The sequence below is a fragment of the Blennius ocellaris genome (genome assembly GCF_963422515.1).
Source record: "Blennius ocellaris genome assembly, chromosome: 13".
NCBI classification, from domain to species: domain Eukaryota; kingdom Metazoa; phylum Chordata; class Actinopteri; order Blenniiformes; family Blenniidae; genus Blennius; species Blennius ocellaris.
In genome coordinates, this window is record NC_137662.1 from 12,412,707 (window position 1) to 12,431,427 (window position 18,721).

The window sequence follows — 18,721 nt, forward strand, 5'->3', positions numbered from 1 at the left end:
ACTGAAGGAGGGAGGGAGGGTAGGGAGTGCTGGCTTAGCCAAGAAAGAGACGAATGCCGGTACTGCAGCAATGAAGGAGCAAGGGAGAGGGATGTCGATGAAATAAAGGAAGGGGGAGAGAGAAAAAAACAAAACATTGACTGATGGCAACGCAGTGCACAAATGCCAGACGGTGTGCAGCAGACGTGTTAAGAGCCAAAGTATGCAAGGCTAACAAGTTGCTGCAACCTAATTTTTATCCTCCAAAGCTTCTGTGCAGCAGCATAGCTTTACTGACGTGTCCCTTCTTCCACCGCAGTTATGACAGTATCACCCTCAGCTCTACCTAGAAGAGACAACAAGCCCCGGCAATGCAAACACTCCCCACCGAGACTCCCATGTCTCCTCCCTCCCTGCCCTCTGAACAAACAGCCCTCTCTTGAGGAAACATGGCTGGAAGAGGGGCGCTCACTACTATCGACTATCTCCCCACCAGCTGCTATTATTTTATCCAGCTGAGAACAAGGCCTCGCCAGGACAACTTGCGGCTAATGTTTTGGCTTTCCGGCAGCGTAAGTAATATATACTACAGCCTTCCCTCAACGTCTGCTGCATCAAATGTAAACACAGTCCGAAGAAAACCTCTGTTCAATTTTCTCTGTATACAAACACCCAACCCTCCCTGAAAGCAAAGTCACGCCTTCTCCATGTCATTTAGGCCAATGACACATGAATACACAAACACACAACCAACAGAAAGCAACCGAAACATACACTGGCTATCCCGTCCAGGCACACACACTCACACACACACATAATGAAGTGGAGACGAGCTAATGTACTGCTGCCCTCAGCAGCAGGATTGCAAGCACTCAAGAAACAAATATCCTGTTCTCATCATAAAATTTTCATTCCATGCAAGCTTGTTGGTGGGCCAGGCACAATTCCTTGATAAAAAAAAAAAATATATATATACACACTTAACCTTGAGCTGATCTTTTTAACATAATGCACTTGCTTTATTGGACTGCAAAGACTTGGCCAAGCCAAGTTGGAAACTAGACAAAGGACAAAGATGCCGGATCCAATGACTGATTTTCATGTTCTAATAGAAGGACACCGATGTGACACTTTGCACTGAGAAGCTTGTGCTGCTGAGCCTCAAGAGACACCACACAGGAGGCAGGCTTAATCAAAAGCCTCAGACTGACGCAGTGCTCCATATGTTGCATGTGCACATCACTTTACATACATTCATACATACAAACACTTTACATAACAAAAAGAAGTGAACACCAACAGATTGTGGATTAAAAAAAAATACTTTTAAGGTGACAAGTCTTTAAATACTTTCAATGACAATTTGGAAAATGCTTCATAGAGGCGTGTGCGGTCTCAAATGCAATCTGCTACGTACAATTACATCTTTTGAAATTCCTTGAGATTGAAGGAGCTCACAGGACATATTACCATTAAAATTGATTAAAAAAATATATATTTTTGTAAATAATAATAATAATGACAGCACAGAAAAATAAGCTTTAGCTGCATTGCACCAACCATATGCTCCACAAACAGATGGCAAATAGTCCATTTAAATCAAAATTGTCACAAAATGATATTGGTATCAACGCAATAGCAGACTGATTCATTAGTCAACGTCACATTAATCTCAAAACCCAATAAGGACGAAACTGTCCAAGGGGATGAAACAGTTCCAAGTCAATTGTTATGTCTTACTCCAATTTTACTCAACACAAAAACTCCCAACAAATTTTGGGGAGAGAAAAGTAGGGGGGTTGATATATTTTCAAATGAGAACATAATGTTTACTGAAATCTCCCTGCTGAAATGAAGTTGTGAAAATGTTTTTGTTTTGATGTTCTCACATCAAATTCAGATGTCACCAAAACAGTTTATTCCCCTGTTACAAGGCACGCTGCATTTGCAAACCGTGCTGCTGTTCATAATCTAAATGCACACTTGTCAAAGTTGTGCTTTGCAGAGTATTATGCTCAGATGGGGAAACAAACAGCTTTATTTGGCGAGCAGCGACACGAGGTGCTGCTTCCTGTTGGCAACACTGAGCCGTGGTGAGGAAGGCATGTAGAGGGGGGAGGTCACTTTGAACCGAGAGATCTCTGAATGCATTTGAATACATTTTTCAAGGTAATAGTTTCATCAAATGGCCGCCATAATGTGACCTCATCAGTCTAAAGGCTCATCTGCTAAACTGCCATGACTGCTAATCGCTGGTAAACTGAACATAAACAACTACAGGCAACTCCAAGCAGGAAAAAATGACATGTGGAGGATTATTATGGCTTTGATGGTGACAATTTAAGTTATTAAGTGAATTTAGAAAAAAAAAAAAAAAAAAAAAAAAAAGGTTGCAGCTGTAGGAGGAATAACTGCATATATAATTTGTTGCTCAGAATTTTCTTCCCTTTAAAACAGTCCAAAGGCAGCATTCAACAAGTGAATAATCGTATAAAATCTGCCTGACCTCATTATGTTTGCATATGTAGGTGAGCCAGCTTTGTCAGTATTTGTTGGCTTTTATGGAGGAAGATGATGTTAACAGACTTCATGAGGCTGAGCCTGGAGAATGGTACTTTCAAACAGGTAATTCTCTAAACTTTTCATTTCATGAAATGTTTCTCTCAGTGGAAAACTCCCACTTTGACCATATGACCCTTTTTTTCCACAGTGGTACATTAGGAAATTTCACACTTCCCAGTAACTTATGAACTCACTTAAAGATCATAAAGAAATAAACCAGTGTTGATGTATACTTGGGGATGATATCGATGGCATCCTACTTCAACGCTGCTTCCTGCAGAGCTGCATTACGTCACTTCCAGGTAGATATCTAAAACAATGGCTGTCCAGGATCAGGACTTTACAGCACTGGATTCCATCAACCACCTTTACTGAGCCTGTTAGTGCAGTTGGCAGCTTTTCTCGAGGCAAAATGACGCAGGTTAAAGTGACTGCCAAAGTTTGGCTGGCCGATATTGATCCTATAACTAAAACGATCTGAAATCTTGGCTTCATAATGATGCAACAATTTCCCAATTGACCTTTCCGAATGACTTTCACCACTGCAATGGACGATGAAGGCGTCAGAAAGTGCTGACGAAGCCGATGCCGGCCGTTGCTACTCGCCACCCACATCAATGAGCCAGACACATCCGCACGACTCACCCACTACGGTTGAAATATGGGTTTGCACCCGCGGTTGTATGGCACAGAGATCAATAGCGCACAAAATGAAACAATCCATTATTTTCATAACGCACACACATAGACGATGCAGGCTCACTAACCTGTGGAGACAGGGCAGTGGTAGGCTGGGTGAAGAGTGTCGAGTGGGCCGCTGACCGTAGGCCATGTGCTCTCCTGACAGTCTGACGGGTGAGAGGAGCAGACAGTACCTCCTGCTGAAGAAAACACACCAACAGACACAAATGTCAAGGCGGGGAGCATCATTATTAGCTCACAGTGAAAACAAAGTCTTTAGGATGATCATACAAAAACAAAATGGCAACCCCCCCCCCATGTTATTCTTCTGTAAAAGAGCCACTTCTGGGATCTTCAGTACATCACAAAGAGCTAAAAAGAGGCTTAAAATAATGAGGCGTGAAAGTGATAGTTGTGTTTTATACCACGTTCCCATCACAGGCCAGCATCATTTCCCTTTTGCCCTAGTCTGTGTGTGCAAGACAATAGAAATGTCAAGAGAAAACTCTTGTCAATGTGGGGCAGTCAATACTGTTGCAACTGACAGGACGAGATGAAACAGCCTGCATCTGCTCCAAACCTAAACCAGGATTAACAGCCAGTTCTTTCTTTCCACATCCCAGGTGGGACACAAGCTGAAAAGAATCTGCGAGTGTAAATATGTGGTGATGTAAGCCCTGTGACAGACTCTAAGTGAATGTGCGAATGTGACTGTGTTTATGGGCATGAGGATGACACGACCCTTGTGCGTTACATTAGTGGAAATTTGTACAAGTAGTGACTCCTTACGTTTTAAACTCCCCAACGTGATACATTTTTGAGTTACACAAGGTTATGCTATGAACAAATCATCCAAATTGTACAGTAGTGCCCCTTGAGGTACTTTACAGTCCTGCAAGTTACAATGCATTATTTTTTAAATGTCAATTTAGGTGGAATCGTATTGTTCAAATAATGCATCATAAACCATCAGGTATTTAGTAGAGAGTCTGTTTCAGTTCATATAGTTTGTTTATTATTGGTACAATTGTTTAGTGTCACTCTACTGAACTGTCACCTGACCACATACAAAAGAAATCTCAAACTAATTTAGTTCACTTAAAGTACACCGAAATATGACAGAATATTCATAAAACTAGTACTTCATGAATTAACTAAAGGATTTTAAACATTTGAGCAGCATCATTTTATTTTATTGTTGTTTAATAAATGAGACTGATAACCCACTGTTGTTTTAATTTTTTTATGAACAGGCATGTTTTCTTTAGCAGGCAAAAGTCTTGTGTTGGACATGGGGTAGTTGGCTTTCAGAAGGCATACACTTAAAAAAAAAAACCTTTAAGGATGGAAGTATGCTCATTAGTGCTCGCAATTAAAGGTAGATGCTTAAGTAGTAGAAAAGATTAAGGCTCGTTTCTGTCCTAAGGAATGGAATACAGGTTAATGTGATGTTCTCTGAAGTTGTGCACATTAACTTGCATCAGTATGTGTCTCTCTTTGGGGTCTCGGACACAAACTTCCACAATACAAGCCACTTTTAACACTTCACCAACCTGCTCTTGGCTTTCCACACAAGGAAGGTCATGCGTGGAGACTATTTTCCAAACCACCCACCATCACCAATCAAATTTAGGCTGCTAAAAAAAATGGAGGATATACAGATAACTAAACAAGACGTGCTGCATAGCGAGTTTAAACATGTGGGGAAAATAAACACGCTCACTATAAATCATGCAATAATAGAATTTTCCAGCATCTGCATGAACCTGTGAAGGCCTGAGGTAAATCCCTTTGAGAGCAGGTGTGACATTTGTGCATGTCTCCTTGGATGTGACATATGACTTTGCATTTTCCCACGTGTACTTCAATGAATTGTGATGAATTTTATAGGTCATGGAACATTGTATAATTAGTGCAATCCACCTCTGTGCGTAGGAGTAAGGTCACAATGTCTCTTAATGAATGAAAACAACAGCGTTTTAAAAGAAAGATTAATAAGTTCTGGAAAATAATCACATTGGCTTGTTTGCCAATCAGGAAAAAAAACAACTATTTGCCACTGTCAGGTTTGAAAGTGGATTAAACTAAATTTTAATACATTTATTTTGAGTCACACAGCTCCCTCGCTTATTTGGCACCTTCCATTCAAAAAATGCTTCCTCGAGCTGTCAAACTAGCCATCTAAAATAAACCAAATGAAGGTAATGAACTGCCAGTTTTTAAACCGCGTGCCTCCCTTCCATCGGTTCATTATTCTGCTGCTTCGTTTGCTGGAGCATTTCCCAGGATACACTGGCCGAGATGTGTTGCACACCTCTGACAGGTGACTCCAGGGTCAGAACGGCGTGATCACAGGGCTGACACGTTCACACACAGCGACTCCTCGTTTCACAACACTGAGTAATTTAGAGTCCGCTTTCCAGAGAACGTGCAAGATTTGGGTGAAATCTGAGGAAACTGCCAGCCCCCATACGGAGAGGTCTCATGTGGCAGGTGGATTTTAGCCATACACTGGTATGGCAAACCACTCAACCATCTGAAGCTGAGCCTAATGAATTGAGGCACTAATCAACAGTAATCTACAAGGCTTTAATAAGAACCCCGGCACAGTGGCACAGGAAGCTTTAACATCGTAGTAATTCTCCAATGACCCATCCACTGTGTTCTTTTTGCCTTCAGAGCTCCAATCTACGAGTGGATGTCTACTTCTCTCTCCACGTGTTATTACACACACAATTACCTTTCCTTTAACAACTCCCAACCGTGGTAAGTTACATTGGACAAGCAAACGCAGCCTTGAGATAATGATCATTTGATTTTTTGCCAACAGTAGCAGTTATATAATCATATAACTTTACACAGGGAAGACATCAATAAATTGGGGCTGCATAATATATAGCGAGAAAGCATGATATTCATTTCTGTTAAATCCATACCTCTCAGCATGCTGACATGTAGAGGTTCAGAGCTCCAACATACGATACCCTAAAGCGATGACGCTCTAACCAGCATTGATGACATTTCTCCTCCAGCTCAGTTTCCGCGAACATGCACAAGAACATTGTTGAGCTCAGTTAATTCATTTTTTTTTTCTTTAATTAGAGCATGATTGAGTTTGATTTAGAACTGTATGGTGGTGCAGTGGTTAGCTCTCATTTCACAGCAGGGAACTCAAGTTCCATTTTGGGATTGGTGGCATTTCTGTGTGGGAGTTTCATGTTTTTCCTATGCATGGGTTTTCTGTCTCTTAGTTGTGGCACAAAGTGGAAGACAATTCTAGAAAATTATCACATTTAATGAATCTTTTTTAAACACAATTTAGTGGTGCACTCAGACTAGCCACAAAGTGATTAACCGCACTAATGTTGGCTCAAGACACTCATTTTCTGGAATGCACAATTTCTGTATCCTTCAGCATATTTTCAACAACTAACACAGTGTACGGTTTTGACACCAATTTTATTCCATCAAAAATAAACTGGGACCGTAATTTATTTTACAGTATTCACTGCAAAGCACCAGTCACTTTAGATACAAGCTGAATAGTGCCATGAAAATCAATGAAACGAGGACAGTTGTGATTTTACTCTATGTTTGCCCTGTCCATGATGTACCATGTCTTTGCCCTTCATTAGTTGTGATTGGCTCCCATCTTCCTGAAACTATTGAAGTTGGATGAATGAGTTTTATCTTTTCAACACAAATTACAGTTGACTCTTACACCTCTATAGAGGTGAAATACACAACCTGACCACAGTCAGCAGGGAAGAAGACACTACAGCTTTAGCAAAGTGCAGTAAGGTCATCAAATAAAGTGTCTTCAACATTAAGACCAGCAATGGACCTTGGAACCAAGATAGCATGTTGCAGCAGGGTTATTGCCTCTTTCCTTATCTATGACAACTCGGGCATACAGCTTCAACTAACAGGCGGGGCCTATCCTCAAGACTCCAGACACTATAAAAAGTGTCCATGAACTGCCAAGAGTCTCCCCTGTTGTGTGACTGTGGAGGAGGAATAGCATTTGTGGAAGTGTCGCCGCTCTGACGTGGGATTGTCACTGAAGCCACATCTCGGCCACACCGACTCATTTTCACACCATAGCGTGCCTATATTCATCCACAAACTTCGCCATGAAGCAACAGACTGTGGGCAGTTGCCAAATTACACAGGATATTAATATATAAAGTGTTTTCCAATAGATTTGACAACATATTAGAATAGAATAGAATAGAATAGAATAGAATAGAATAGAATAGAATAGAATAGAATAGCTTTAATGCCAGAGGTCACTGCCAATTCTTCTTGAATCATCAACCAAAAGTAACAAGAGGCTCACAGTGGGAACCATTACAATTCACTGCTCTGCAAGTAACTTCTTTCCATTTGTAGAGGATCAGGTGAGCTGAGCCCACATTTATCGACCCTTCCGACGCTTCAGACACACCGAGATCGATATACAGAAAGACTGAATGTAAGAGAAAGGAACAAAATTAAAACACATTAAATCCTGAAGTTTAAATGGTTCTCTTGCAAGCAAATGAACAATCCCACTTCGCTAAGTAGTGTATTACAAAGAGGTGACTAAATGCCCTTCTAACACAATCTATCGTAACATGTGCACCACTTTATGAAGCGGTTGTTGTGACCTCTGGACCACTGCAGCTAAGAGAGAGAGAGGGAGAGAGGGGTGGGCTCTATCTATTTCTGTTGATTAGATTGCCACAGAGTACGGCAGCTGCTCTCTCTAGATACTATAAACCGAGTGGGAACTCACAGAATGTATAAACACACACATCATTCTATCCTCCTGACACGAAAGGTCCCAGCTGGTTGAGTCCCAACTGACTACACCTTTTCTCCAGCATGAAACAAAGTCAGGAGCAAACAAGTGAATAAAAAAAAAAAAAACAACAACAAAAAACAACACTTATTTTCTGCTTACAACACACACAACAAAAGGAGAAGGTGGCTGCAGGGTTACTCCAGCAAGAAAGCAGGTTTTCAAGCGTTCACTGCATATGAAATTGATGCATATGTATGGAGCTCTCAATAACCCAAAGAAGCTCTGGGACGTAATACACAATAATTATCACATTTTAATAACTAAACAGGGCTATTTCATTAAAAGATATAATTTGGGAAATTATTTTTCTTTCATTAGTAAAATGAGAAAAAGCTGGGTTTTTTTTTTTTTTTTTTTAATGTTACTTATGTTATATATACAAGAAATTATACAAGACCTCTTCAGCAAACCTGTATTTGCTTTAAAAACCTCACTATCCTCAGTAATGGCATATGAAACATTATGAATGCAATCCGTGCTGCCACCCAGAGCTGAATTTCAAACTTTAGTGTTTGCTTTTTTTACTGGTTCTTTTCATATGTTAATTGGACTTCAGGGGATACTTCACTGTGTTTTTGCAATTAGATGGAGACATATGTGCAAGTATCAATGCTGCTGTATTAATAACCTTCCAAAAAGTAAGATAAAGAAAATCGATATTGTGCATCTCTAAATACCACAAGATCAATAATCACTGCCAACAAGTCGGTTTTAAGGTATAACCAAGCAGCTGCACTAAAAAACGTATGTTTACCTTCTAAGTGAGTGACACCATTTTAAATGGGTTTAGTTGATAACAAATCTCACCCAAACAGCATCATGTGCTCAACAGAACAGAAAAAAAGCTTCACAATTCTTGTCACATTTGGAGTCCACTGGCTGCTGTGTACTTCTGGCGCTCTATGATATGAGCTCGCCGTTGCTCAGGGACCAGACTGCACCGATCACAGACGTGTCAATCCTGAAACCTTGAGAGGTCATGCGACTCGCCGTTTCCACGGGTAACTGCAGTCACACAGTGACTGAGACTGGAGTTCACAGGCACTGCGTTTTGTCAGTCTGCTGTGTACGACACCTGAGCGCCGCCTGATCCCTGGCAACTCTTACGTGTTTACACAGCTTGTAAGCCAGCATTTTGTCACCTCTGCGCATTCCCAATGCATATGAAGTGATGTGATCATCAGGAGCTTCAATTACTGGAACTGAACCGTCAGCAAGCAATTCAGGGGTTTCAGACGTCTGGCAAGTCACTATGTCGCTAATGGTTGATCTTAGATGACCAAGACACCGGGCAGTGCTCTATGTGTGGGACCGTGTACAAAAACTCAAAGGCTGCCAGTGTACTCTGAAGGTAGCATGAGGCTTGAGCGTTTAACCAAAACTTGATTATCCTCAGCAAAATCATATTAAGACAAATTCCCGACAAGCAGAATAGACAATGTTGATCACACTCCTGACAGTCTCACTGAATAATGCCACTACCAGTGTAATTCTAAAGAATCATTAGATTTAGGTGTTCATAGATGGAAGAGAAGAAGTAGGAATATAAAGAACCTAAAAAAAATACATTTAAAATGACTGGAAAAATCTGCAAATTCATAGACGAGCTCAAACCTTATATAGATTTAAGCATGACAGTAATAACATGGCACACTGTCAGATGTGTGTTGGAGCTTGTTGTGTGTTCAGAAATCAGCAGATTGCATCAGGCCAGATGATAAGGAAGCTGCTGAAAGATCCCTGCAGACAAATTAATGGGAGTTCTGTTTGTTCTCCGTTAAGTGAGTTAACCTCCGCAGTTAATGGTAAATGGAAGGCAATCTACCAAGAAAAGCACTGCTATGCTTTTATGATAGTCATTTCTACCTTAGACATACTCTAATAGTCATACATGCACACAGCTACTTAATACTGCATGCCGATTACACAAAGAAAGTTTCTCTTGGCTTAATCTTCCCATTGTAAAATTGCAATTTCTCAATGACCTTTCTCGTGTGACCAGTGTTTATTGTGCAATTTAAGGGATTCACATTGTGATCTGTTCATCGGTCTTCATCCCTTTATGTTTCCGCGTGTTCTTCTTTCCCACTTCATTCACTCTCTTTGCTTCTTCAGTAGGAGAAAGGCCTTAGGGAAGGGCCGAGGCGAGGGGGGGAAGGGGGGGTCTGCAGGCAATCACTAGCGACCAAGAGGAAAGATGAAGACAGTGAGATAGGAGAGCAGAGGAGAGTTAAATGAAATTTCCAACACATTAAGCACACCCTGTGAGCCTGCGCCTGCACGTGCAGGGTTAAGAGGACTGGGTGCTGCCAAGCGACCACCATCCAATGAAAGTAGGCGAATGATATTGCTATGGACAGATAATTCAGTGGTCCTACTGTATTTTTACCTGAAGATAGACCGACATGACTACAGACTGATAAAAATTTAAAACTACTCTGCAAATGTTAGGGAGTCACACTAAGGAAATATGACTATTGTGGACCTCTTGAAGATGTTAATGAAATCCACATGGGAAAATTGTGGGTCTGTGCAATTGTCTCTAGGGTGCAGATACTCACAATCCCATCCTAAAAAAACAAGAATCAACTTCCATTCAAACATCATATATGTTTTCTATTCTTAACCAATCGCACGCAACAACTTTGCTCCTGGGATTGAAACTAATCTGTGCATAAAAATGTGCACATGACATGCTGGAGCAAAATGAGCTGCCTTCACAGTAATAGACAGAATACATTAAGAACAATTAAATCCATGGATGGTATATAAAATGCCTAAAAGGCTTTTAATTTTAAGTAAGGGGTTTTACCTTGAAAAATAGATACAGAAAGAAGTCCCTGTAATGGGTTATAGATTTGATTACCTCTAAAGAAAATATTTCCTTTACTGTATTGAACACATAGATCCTCATTTAAATATAGTTTTATCAAATGAACACATGACCACAGTTCGCACTTGGTCCTCATGAAGATGGAAAAATCTCCAGAGCACTGCTTTCCTGCATGTTTCCGCTGACACAAATGAAAACTTGCCAGCATTCCTCTGGGAAACTGATTAAAGTGTTCACGATGCACTCTGTCCATGCACCAACATTAACAAGGAATATGTTCCAATTACACAGAGGATTTAAAATTAGAATTACTATGATTTTACCATTAAACTGGTAATCTTGACAGAGGTAGAGAAGGCTGTATCATCAGGATCTTCCCTCATTTATCACCTGACCAATGTAGACGCTTGGACGTGGTGAAAATACACACCGCCCCTGTCACATTTGTTTCCCATTCATGTGGGATATACACATATACACAGCAGGGTCGCAGAGGCGGTCTTTATAGGGACTGATTTTGACAGCCTGGTGTCCAGCTGAAGACTGCCTTCAATCATAATGGCACAAGGCAACAAAGCAGCTGTCCAGGTATCTCAGCGACCGTGAGAGCAGACAAAATGAGGAACACAGGTACAGGGTGCAGCACAGAATATCTACCATAACAATATTTTTCTGATTTATTGCCCCAGGTGTTACCCAAATAAAGCTTCGAATGGCAGAGGGGGAGACAGCATAACGGAGAGCCACAATGGCCTGGAAATGTCAGAAGTAACAGCGCTGACTCAGTTGCACTTTTAAAGCCACTTGCTGTTCTATTTAGCTTTAAAGGGGAGGACTTAAGATCCTGTAGAGAGGCTTGAATTGAAGACAAAGGGGGAGAAAAATTATTTCGCAGCAGTCTGGAGCTGCGAGGACACAGGGAAACCTAAAATGTTGCACAGACCGCTTCTCTCCGCTTGTATTACGTCAAAACAAAAACAGCACATACACATTCCTCCAAGCCATGGAGATAAAGCTGATGATCAGCAGAGAAGAGTGGTAGCGTGGGCGAGAGTCGGGAAGGAGCACAGGCACATATGAGAGAGACGGAGAGAGAGAGAGACATGGAGCAAACAAGCATCAGAGCGAAAGGACTGGTGCGAAAAGAAAAGGTCTGAGTGTGCGTTTCTTGGCGTGTCTGTTAGCATCTGTGTGTAATCCCTACAAAGCACACATTCTTAGCATCAGTGAAAATCTGCAAATACGAAAAAGCAAATCCGGGCATGCATGGAATGCAACATAAATAAAACTGGAACTGAAAAGGGCATATTTTCCCTTTTTTTTTTTTTTTTTTTTTTTTTTTTATAATTTGTTCATTTACGTTAAAAGTCAAAAATGTGGTCTACACTCAAGGCTATGGTTCAAATTATACATAGCTTGGATAGAAAGTTATGAGCACTCTGCATGTGTTCAGATATTGCAAGCCCTAAAATAGTAAGCAGGAAAACATAACAGACTGAATCTTAATCAGGCTACACAACCGCCCTCCCGCTACTTGTCACACTACTTATTTAGGCCTCCTAAAGAGGAGTCTGCAGGGTGGCATCACAATGCTGCAGATCAGCTTTAACAACCAACTGAGCTGGTGCCGTGACTCCAGTCGGCCACATCAATCAAATTTTTATGGACTTGTCATTCGTCTCTGGTGAACGCAAAGCTTAGACGAGGTTTAACTGGTTCCCCACCGGGCGGGCTCCTTAACATAAAGTCATGATGGATTACTGGTGCACAGGAGGGTCGTTCGTCCCAATCCATTTACCAACAGCAAGCCGAAAGGCTTTCCCATCCCCCGACAAGCTTGTCAAATAAAGTACTAAAATGATAATTAGCTGATTAAGCAAATCATTTTCACGTTGAAGATTACACTGACCTTACGGGTTGAAAATGACCTCCCGTTTCTTCCCCCACCACCTCAATGAAGAGCTCCTCTGCTCACCTACAACATGAGCTTTGATTTGCTGCAGCAGTCCGTGGTTCTACCAGATGAGCCAAGATGAACTTTCCCTCTTTTTCCAGTGCACATTCACATCTTACTAGAATCACTCGCACTCTGCAGTAGGATGGTCCTGCTTCTGTAAGTTAGATAATGTGAAGGCAAACTCAAAGGTTGGCGATCTCGCTTCACATCAGATGTTTTCTGTCTGCGGCTCTTTTTCCGATGGGTTTCATCAAAGTGATGCGCAGGCAAGCTCCAGCTCCAAAAGTCTTTAACTTGGATAAAGCAGGGTCAGAAGAGGGATAAATGGATGAACACTGCCACTGCCCCCGGTGAACGGTAACAAAATACATGCATCACAACCACATCAACACTTCAGCACATCTAATTCCCGTCTTCTTATGTCACTGTGGCCAGTGGTGGTAAAATCCTGCCTCCAGCCACCAGTGATAGATCACAGCACGTCACATAAAAATTTGCCACATCTGAAGGCGGGGTCACTATGGGCTGCCCTGAAGACGCCTGAGATACATTTCTGCCCGTGTCAGAAATCAGATGGCTGCTCCTACGATCCACAGCCTCTTACAAACGGATGAAATTACAACAGGAAATGACAGCACAACACCCAATCGATGGCGTGCAGATTTCCATGAAGGAAAATTGAAGACAGAATCACCATTCTGTTTTCTTTCTCTCATTTTATTTGTTGTACATCAACACCATTGGTGTCTGGATCCGTTTTTCGTTGGCATCACTTGTTTATCCCATGATGGCATTGGCAGCAAATTTGAACATCGAATGTGGAGTTTTAATCTTGGAAACTGCAAGATTACAAGCCGATTTTACTGAAAGTCTGCAAAAATCAAACGTGTCGGATGTATAAAATGTGACACTGTCCATATTTGGGATCATCAATTTTGAAAGGTCCTATACAAATAAACATTTATTCATTCATCCTTCCAAAATAAGACAGTTTGCAAAAGGTATAAGTCGGACTGGGATCCGTCGTCCATGATCACTTTAGCTTCATAGTTTCTGCTCAGCCATGAGGCTGCAATCATTATTCTATCCAATGAATTTCACTCTCCCTGAGCAGATCTGAGAGATGGGACTGCTCAACCTGACCTCCTGTGACCCTCCGGTTGGCCAAGACGTATAAAATCTATTTTTGTGCTTAGTACAATGACACAGCATCATAGCACAAGTTTTGACCCAAATGAGAACAAAAGAAACAAATTGTGATGATGAGGGGTTGTTATTATTAAATGCATGTGTGAACTATCTCAGCTGAAGAAAAAGATAAACCTGAGCAGCAGGAATTCAACGATTTTTCAAATCATATTTGCAACATATTTACTCATACTCTACCATTCAACTCAAATGCAAGACTGGGATGAGTCTTGGGGATAAACGTGTTGACTGAATGCAAAAAAGCAAAGAGTTAATGGAAAAGCAGTAGTCGGGTTGTAAAAAAGGTTTCTTAAGTGGTTGTCCACACACTGTTGTATTGTATCCTACTAGAGAAAAGTGATACTGCTTTTCACTGTAGTAGCGAACAGACGACTGTGAGATGGATAACCTTCAATTCTCTGTTGGAAAAAGGACATTGTCATGGTTTCATGGGTTACCCAGGCAACAGCAGCATCGGGGGTTTTTGAATAGCTCCCGAAGTCCATGTATTTACTTCTCACCTTAAAAATGGCCTTCATTAGTCACATGAACATAAACCCTGTGGCCTCGATTCTGAGAATGATGGAGTTGTCACCTAATCCAAACACAAGTGTAAAATACCTGGATTTACAAGATAGCTCAATGCACTATAACTTTAGATGAACAGCCTCAGGCCGCGAGTGAAACTTAGAAACAATCACACACACACACACACACACACACACACACACACACACACACACACACACACACACACACACACACACACACACACACACACACACACACACACACACACACACACACACACACACACACACACACACACACACACACACACACACACACACACACACACACCTAACCTCTCGCAGCCTCCCTTCAACTTTTCCATCCTACTTTCTTCTCTCCCCAGTTCTTTCCCCTTGCATCCAGTTCAGGTCTGGGCTGGGGATTTTCCCCCAGGGTCCCCCTCAGGACCTCAGTCAGGAGAATGCTCTGCCAGTGCGAGTTGAAAGCTCAGTGGGAGGTAGCTCACTGATCGACTCTCATGCTAAGCTCAGCTCCTCTGTTTCCACATTGCTTAGCTATTTTCCCTGGGAAAAGACAGCCGGGGTGCTATCTGTTAGCTGTCTGGCTGAATGACAAGCATTTCATCTTAAAGAAGTGGCTGTGTACAGGAACGACTCCCTAACCTTTTACTGACAGGCGGATAATCGCCTCCTCACTGCATATACCAGAGACATCATGGGGCTCCGTTGCACAGCAGGCAAAACACAGCAGAAGACACCGAAACAACAGGGCCAGAGAGAAGCGCGTGTGCAGTTATTCCAAGACTGAGAAGAACCCCACCCACTCTTAAATCAAGGCCCGAAAGACAAGACTTACACTGTTACTCATAATAGCAGAGCAAGGAAACAGCTGATGCAAAAAAAAATATTCGAGTAATCTGATCCAGCCGTCACATGCTTGTAGCCATTTCTAAAATCCCAACCCTCAAAAAGGTTGGGACATTGTGTTTAATGCAAGTAATAAAACAATGCTTTGTAAATCTTTCAATGTCGTGGTTAATTTTATAGAACATATACAACATATTAGATGTTTAATCAGATATTTTACAATTTATTGGTAATTATCAGTTCATTTTTGATTTGATGGCAATAATACATCTCAAAGAACAGGGACAGGGCAATGGTTATCATAGTGTATAATCCCCATTTCCTTTTCACTGTTTATCTTATTCACTTCTTGATGCAGCATGCTAGCGACTCAACAGTCCCGGGACGTTTATTTGTTTCATGATGCCGCATTTGTTTCCTTTTGGTGAAAGTTCTGTAATAAAAGACAGGCCACTTGAACACCTGAAATGTTTTGAAGTCATGCTGTTGTGCTAAAGTAGTGTGTGGTTTATTATTGTCCTGCTGAAAAGTGCCAATATTATTCCAATAGAGATATGATGGGAGCATTACTTATGTCCTTCTAAAACCTCAATATACTTTTTAGAGTTGATTTAAGCAGGTGTAGTTTAAGGTTTTAACCTCACCTCACAGTAAGAATGCCGTGGGTTCAAACACCAGACAAGGATTTAAATATCCTCCCCATGTGTGTGGGTTTCATCTGGATACTCCAAGTTTCCTGGAGTTTCACCAGTGTCAGAATTTCAAATTTGGATTCATCTGACCACAGAACATATTTCCATATCAAACGAGCTCAGGGAAGTGATGCCAAAGATGGCAGCATTTTTACATCACATTCACATACGGCCTCTTCTTTGCATTATTCAGCTTTAACTTGCATTTATGCAAACTACAAATTGTGCTCACGGACTGTGTTTTCTGGAAGTGTCTCTAAACCTCACGGAGTGATAACCAGTAGAGAATCCTGCCCGTTTTTAATTCAGTGCTGCCCGAGGGCCTGAAGACCCTCCGGTTATGATGTTCAGCCTTGTACCTTGCCCACAGACATTTCCCCTGAATCCCTTCGTGAAATACACTGTAGATGGTGGGATCATCAAAGTCTTTACAATTTTATGTTGACAAGCTTTTTTTTTTTTTTTAGATCCAGTTTGTTGAATATTTATGAAAATCCGCTCATATTTACATCTGAAACGGTGCCTCTCTGAAATGCTCATGTGTTTCAGACCTGCCAATCAAACAATTTGATTGTCAAACTCTCCTCCAATTGTTTTGCTCCTCCTGGCCTTTTGTGGCCATCGAACACAAAATGGGCTCATAGCTTCCACGGAACAATAAAATGGCAAAGTTTCAACATCCGATACATTTTGGGAATAAAATATGGATTTATTAGACTTGCAAATCATTGTTTTTTGCTTTTTTTTAATTTATATTCAACACAGCATCTGAATTTTGGAGGAAAATGTTGTTGTGAATATATTTAGGGGATCATAATGAAACACAACTAGGATGAAGAATATACAACCACATGTATGATGCCTTTAGGTCTTTTATTCATTTACTGTAAAAAAAATTAATTAAATAAATAAATAACGAATGCAAAAAAATTCAATTCAGAAAGTTTTTTCAGACCTTTTCCATCATTAAATGCTGTGTTTACAGAGAGGCTGCCCTATGAAAATATAAACAAAGGAAAATATTATTCAGCTTCATGCAGAAGGGAAAGTAGCAGCACTGTATTTGCATTGCATGCCGTCTGTTTGTTTGAGGGTTATTGAAATGTAAACTTAACAATGGGTCAAAAGGCTATTGCTGCAGCTGTATTTGGCTTCAACTCAACCATCTGAAACCAGCAGAGATGAATAAGTTTGCTGTAATTTGGTTTCCCTAGATCATTCTGACAATGTACCAACAACATGGATAGGGATAATAAATACACAGGTTCTCCTAAATGATTCCTGAATCCTCCACAATGGTGCACATAACACTGAAGCTGGATGAGGACTGTCTCCATGGAAATGAATTTTCCAACAAAGTCTCCTCACCGCCATCTCCACAGTCCTATTTATAGAATGGCAGACCACTAGCTAGCTGGCAAACGATGAGTAACTGTATAGTGAGAATGGAAATGCCTCGTATCTCCACGTCTCCGCGATACCTGCCTCTCATTTTGCTCACAGCTTCATTTTCAAATCAACGACTTTGAGTAAGAGTTCACACCAACAGCTGACTATCAATCTCCAGGCTCACCAGGGAACGCAGGTTTTTATGTGTGTGATGCGTGAGCGTGTGTGAGAGAGGGAGCATTTCAAGCTGATGCAAGGCCTGCAGGGTACACACACGTAAACACATAAGACAGCGGAGTGCAGACAGCGGGTAGCACAGCCTTCGCTAACCTCCCCTGACAGAAGGTCGCAGGGACTTGTGGCCTGCTGCTTTCTGACCTCCGTGGGTGGAATGGCAATGAAAAAGCAACAACCCCCCCCCCCCCAAATTTCAGCAGGTTTTCTTCAAACTCCATCATAAGGAATGCTTCCATTACTTCCCATGTGCCCAAACACACGCTGAAGGTCTGACATACAATAAAGGGCCTGAGCCTCATATAGATATACCAGACCTGCTACCACTGAATGGGTCTAATAAGTAGGTGGCAGACAGACCTCTACCTCAGTTACTTCAACAGTCACGGCTTGAATACACTGTCAGAACTCAAGGGAAAAATCCTCTACAATCATGCTGATAGTGCCAATTAGATCTAGCCAAACCTGAATGTCGTGCTTATTATAACTACCAAGATGAAACCCTGCAAGGACCGTAGCTTTTACTCAATGACCGAGAACAGTGACTACGGCTGTCGACTTTCATTAACAAACACACTAACTCTCGGTAACCGCCAACAAGACCAATAGTATCTGCACTTTCATTCAAATGTGACCATAACTGTGGTGTTAGGATTGCATATCCCTCATTAAAGGGATGGTATTAAACTAGAGAGGATAGAGGCTCCGATCGTCCTAGAATAAAGGAATTTCAAAATAGGCTTTTTCATCAGAGACCGCATCAACAGTGGATTGTAGCTGGACAGTCATTTACATAAGCAATTTACTGGTTGTGCCGCTCCTCGGAGGTGCCTTTGAGCACAAACAAGATTGTATCTCTCACACATTGTCCCCTCTAGGTCCTCTGTGAGGATAGAAGCACAACATTACTTGATAAAGCACAGCTCAGTACTGTACACTATGGTCAAATCACAGAAGATG

General features: G+C 41.4%; 1 protein-coding gene across 2 annotated transcripts in view; it reads right to left on the reverse strand.

Annotated features, from left to right (window-relative positions):
- Nucleotides 1-18,721, reverse strand: part of mcu (mitochondrial calcium uniporter) — a gene marked incomplete at its 5' end in the record, with an annotated part of 66,288 nt that overhangs the window by 34,751 nt on the left and 12,816 nt on the right. The window contains one exon of one of the 2 annotated variants that reach the window (XM_080507850.1): nucleotides 3,309-3,419. In XM_080507850.1, the coding sequence (XP_080363976.1) occupies nucleotides 3,309-3,419 (111 nt within the window). Of the gene's footprint in view, nucleotides 1-3,308; nucleotides 3,423-18,721 lie in introns of both variants that reach the window. The other variant, XM_080507849.1, reaches the window with a different exon arrangement.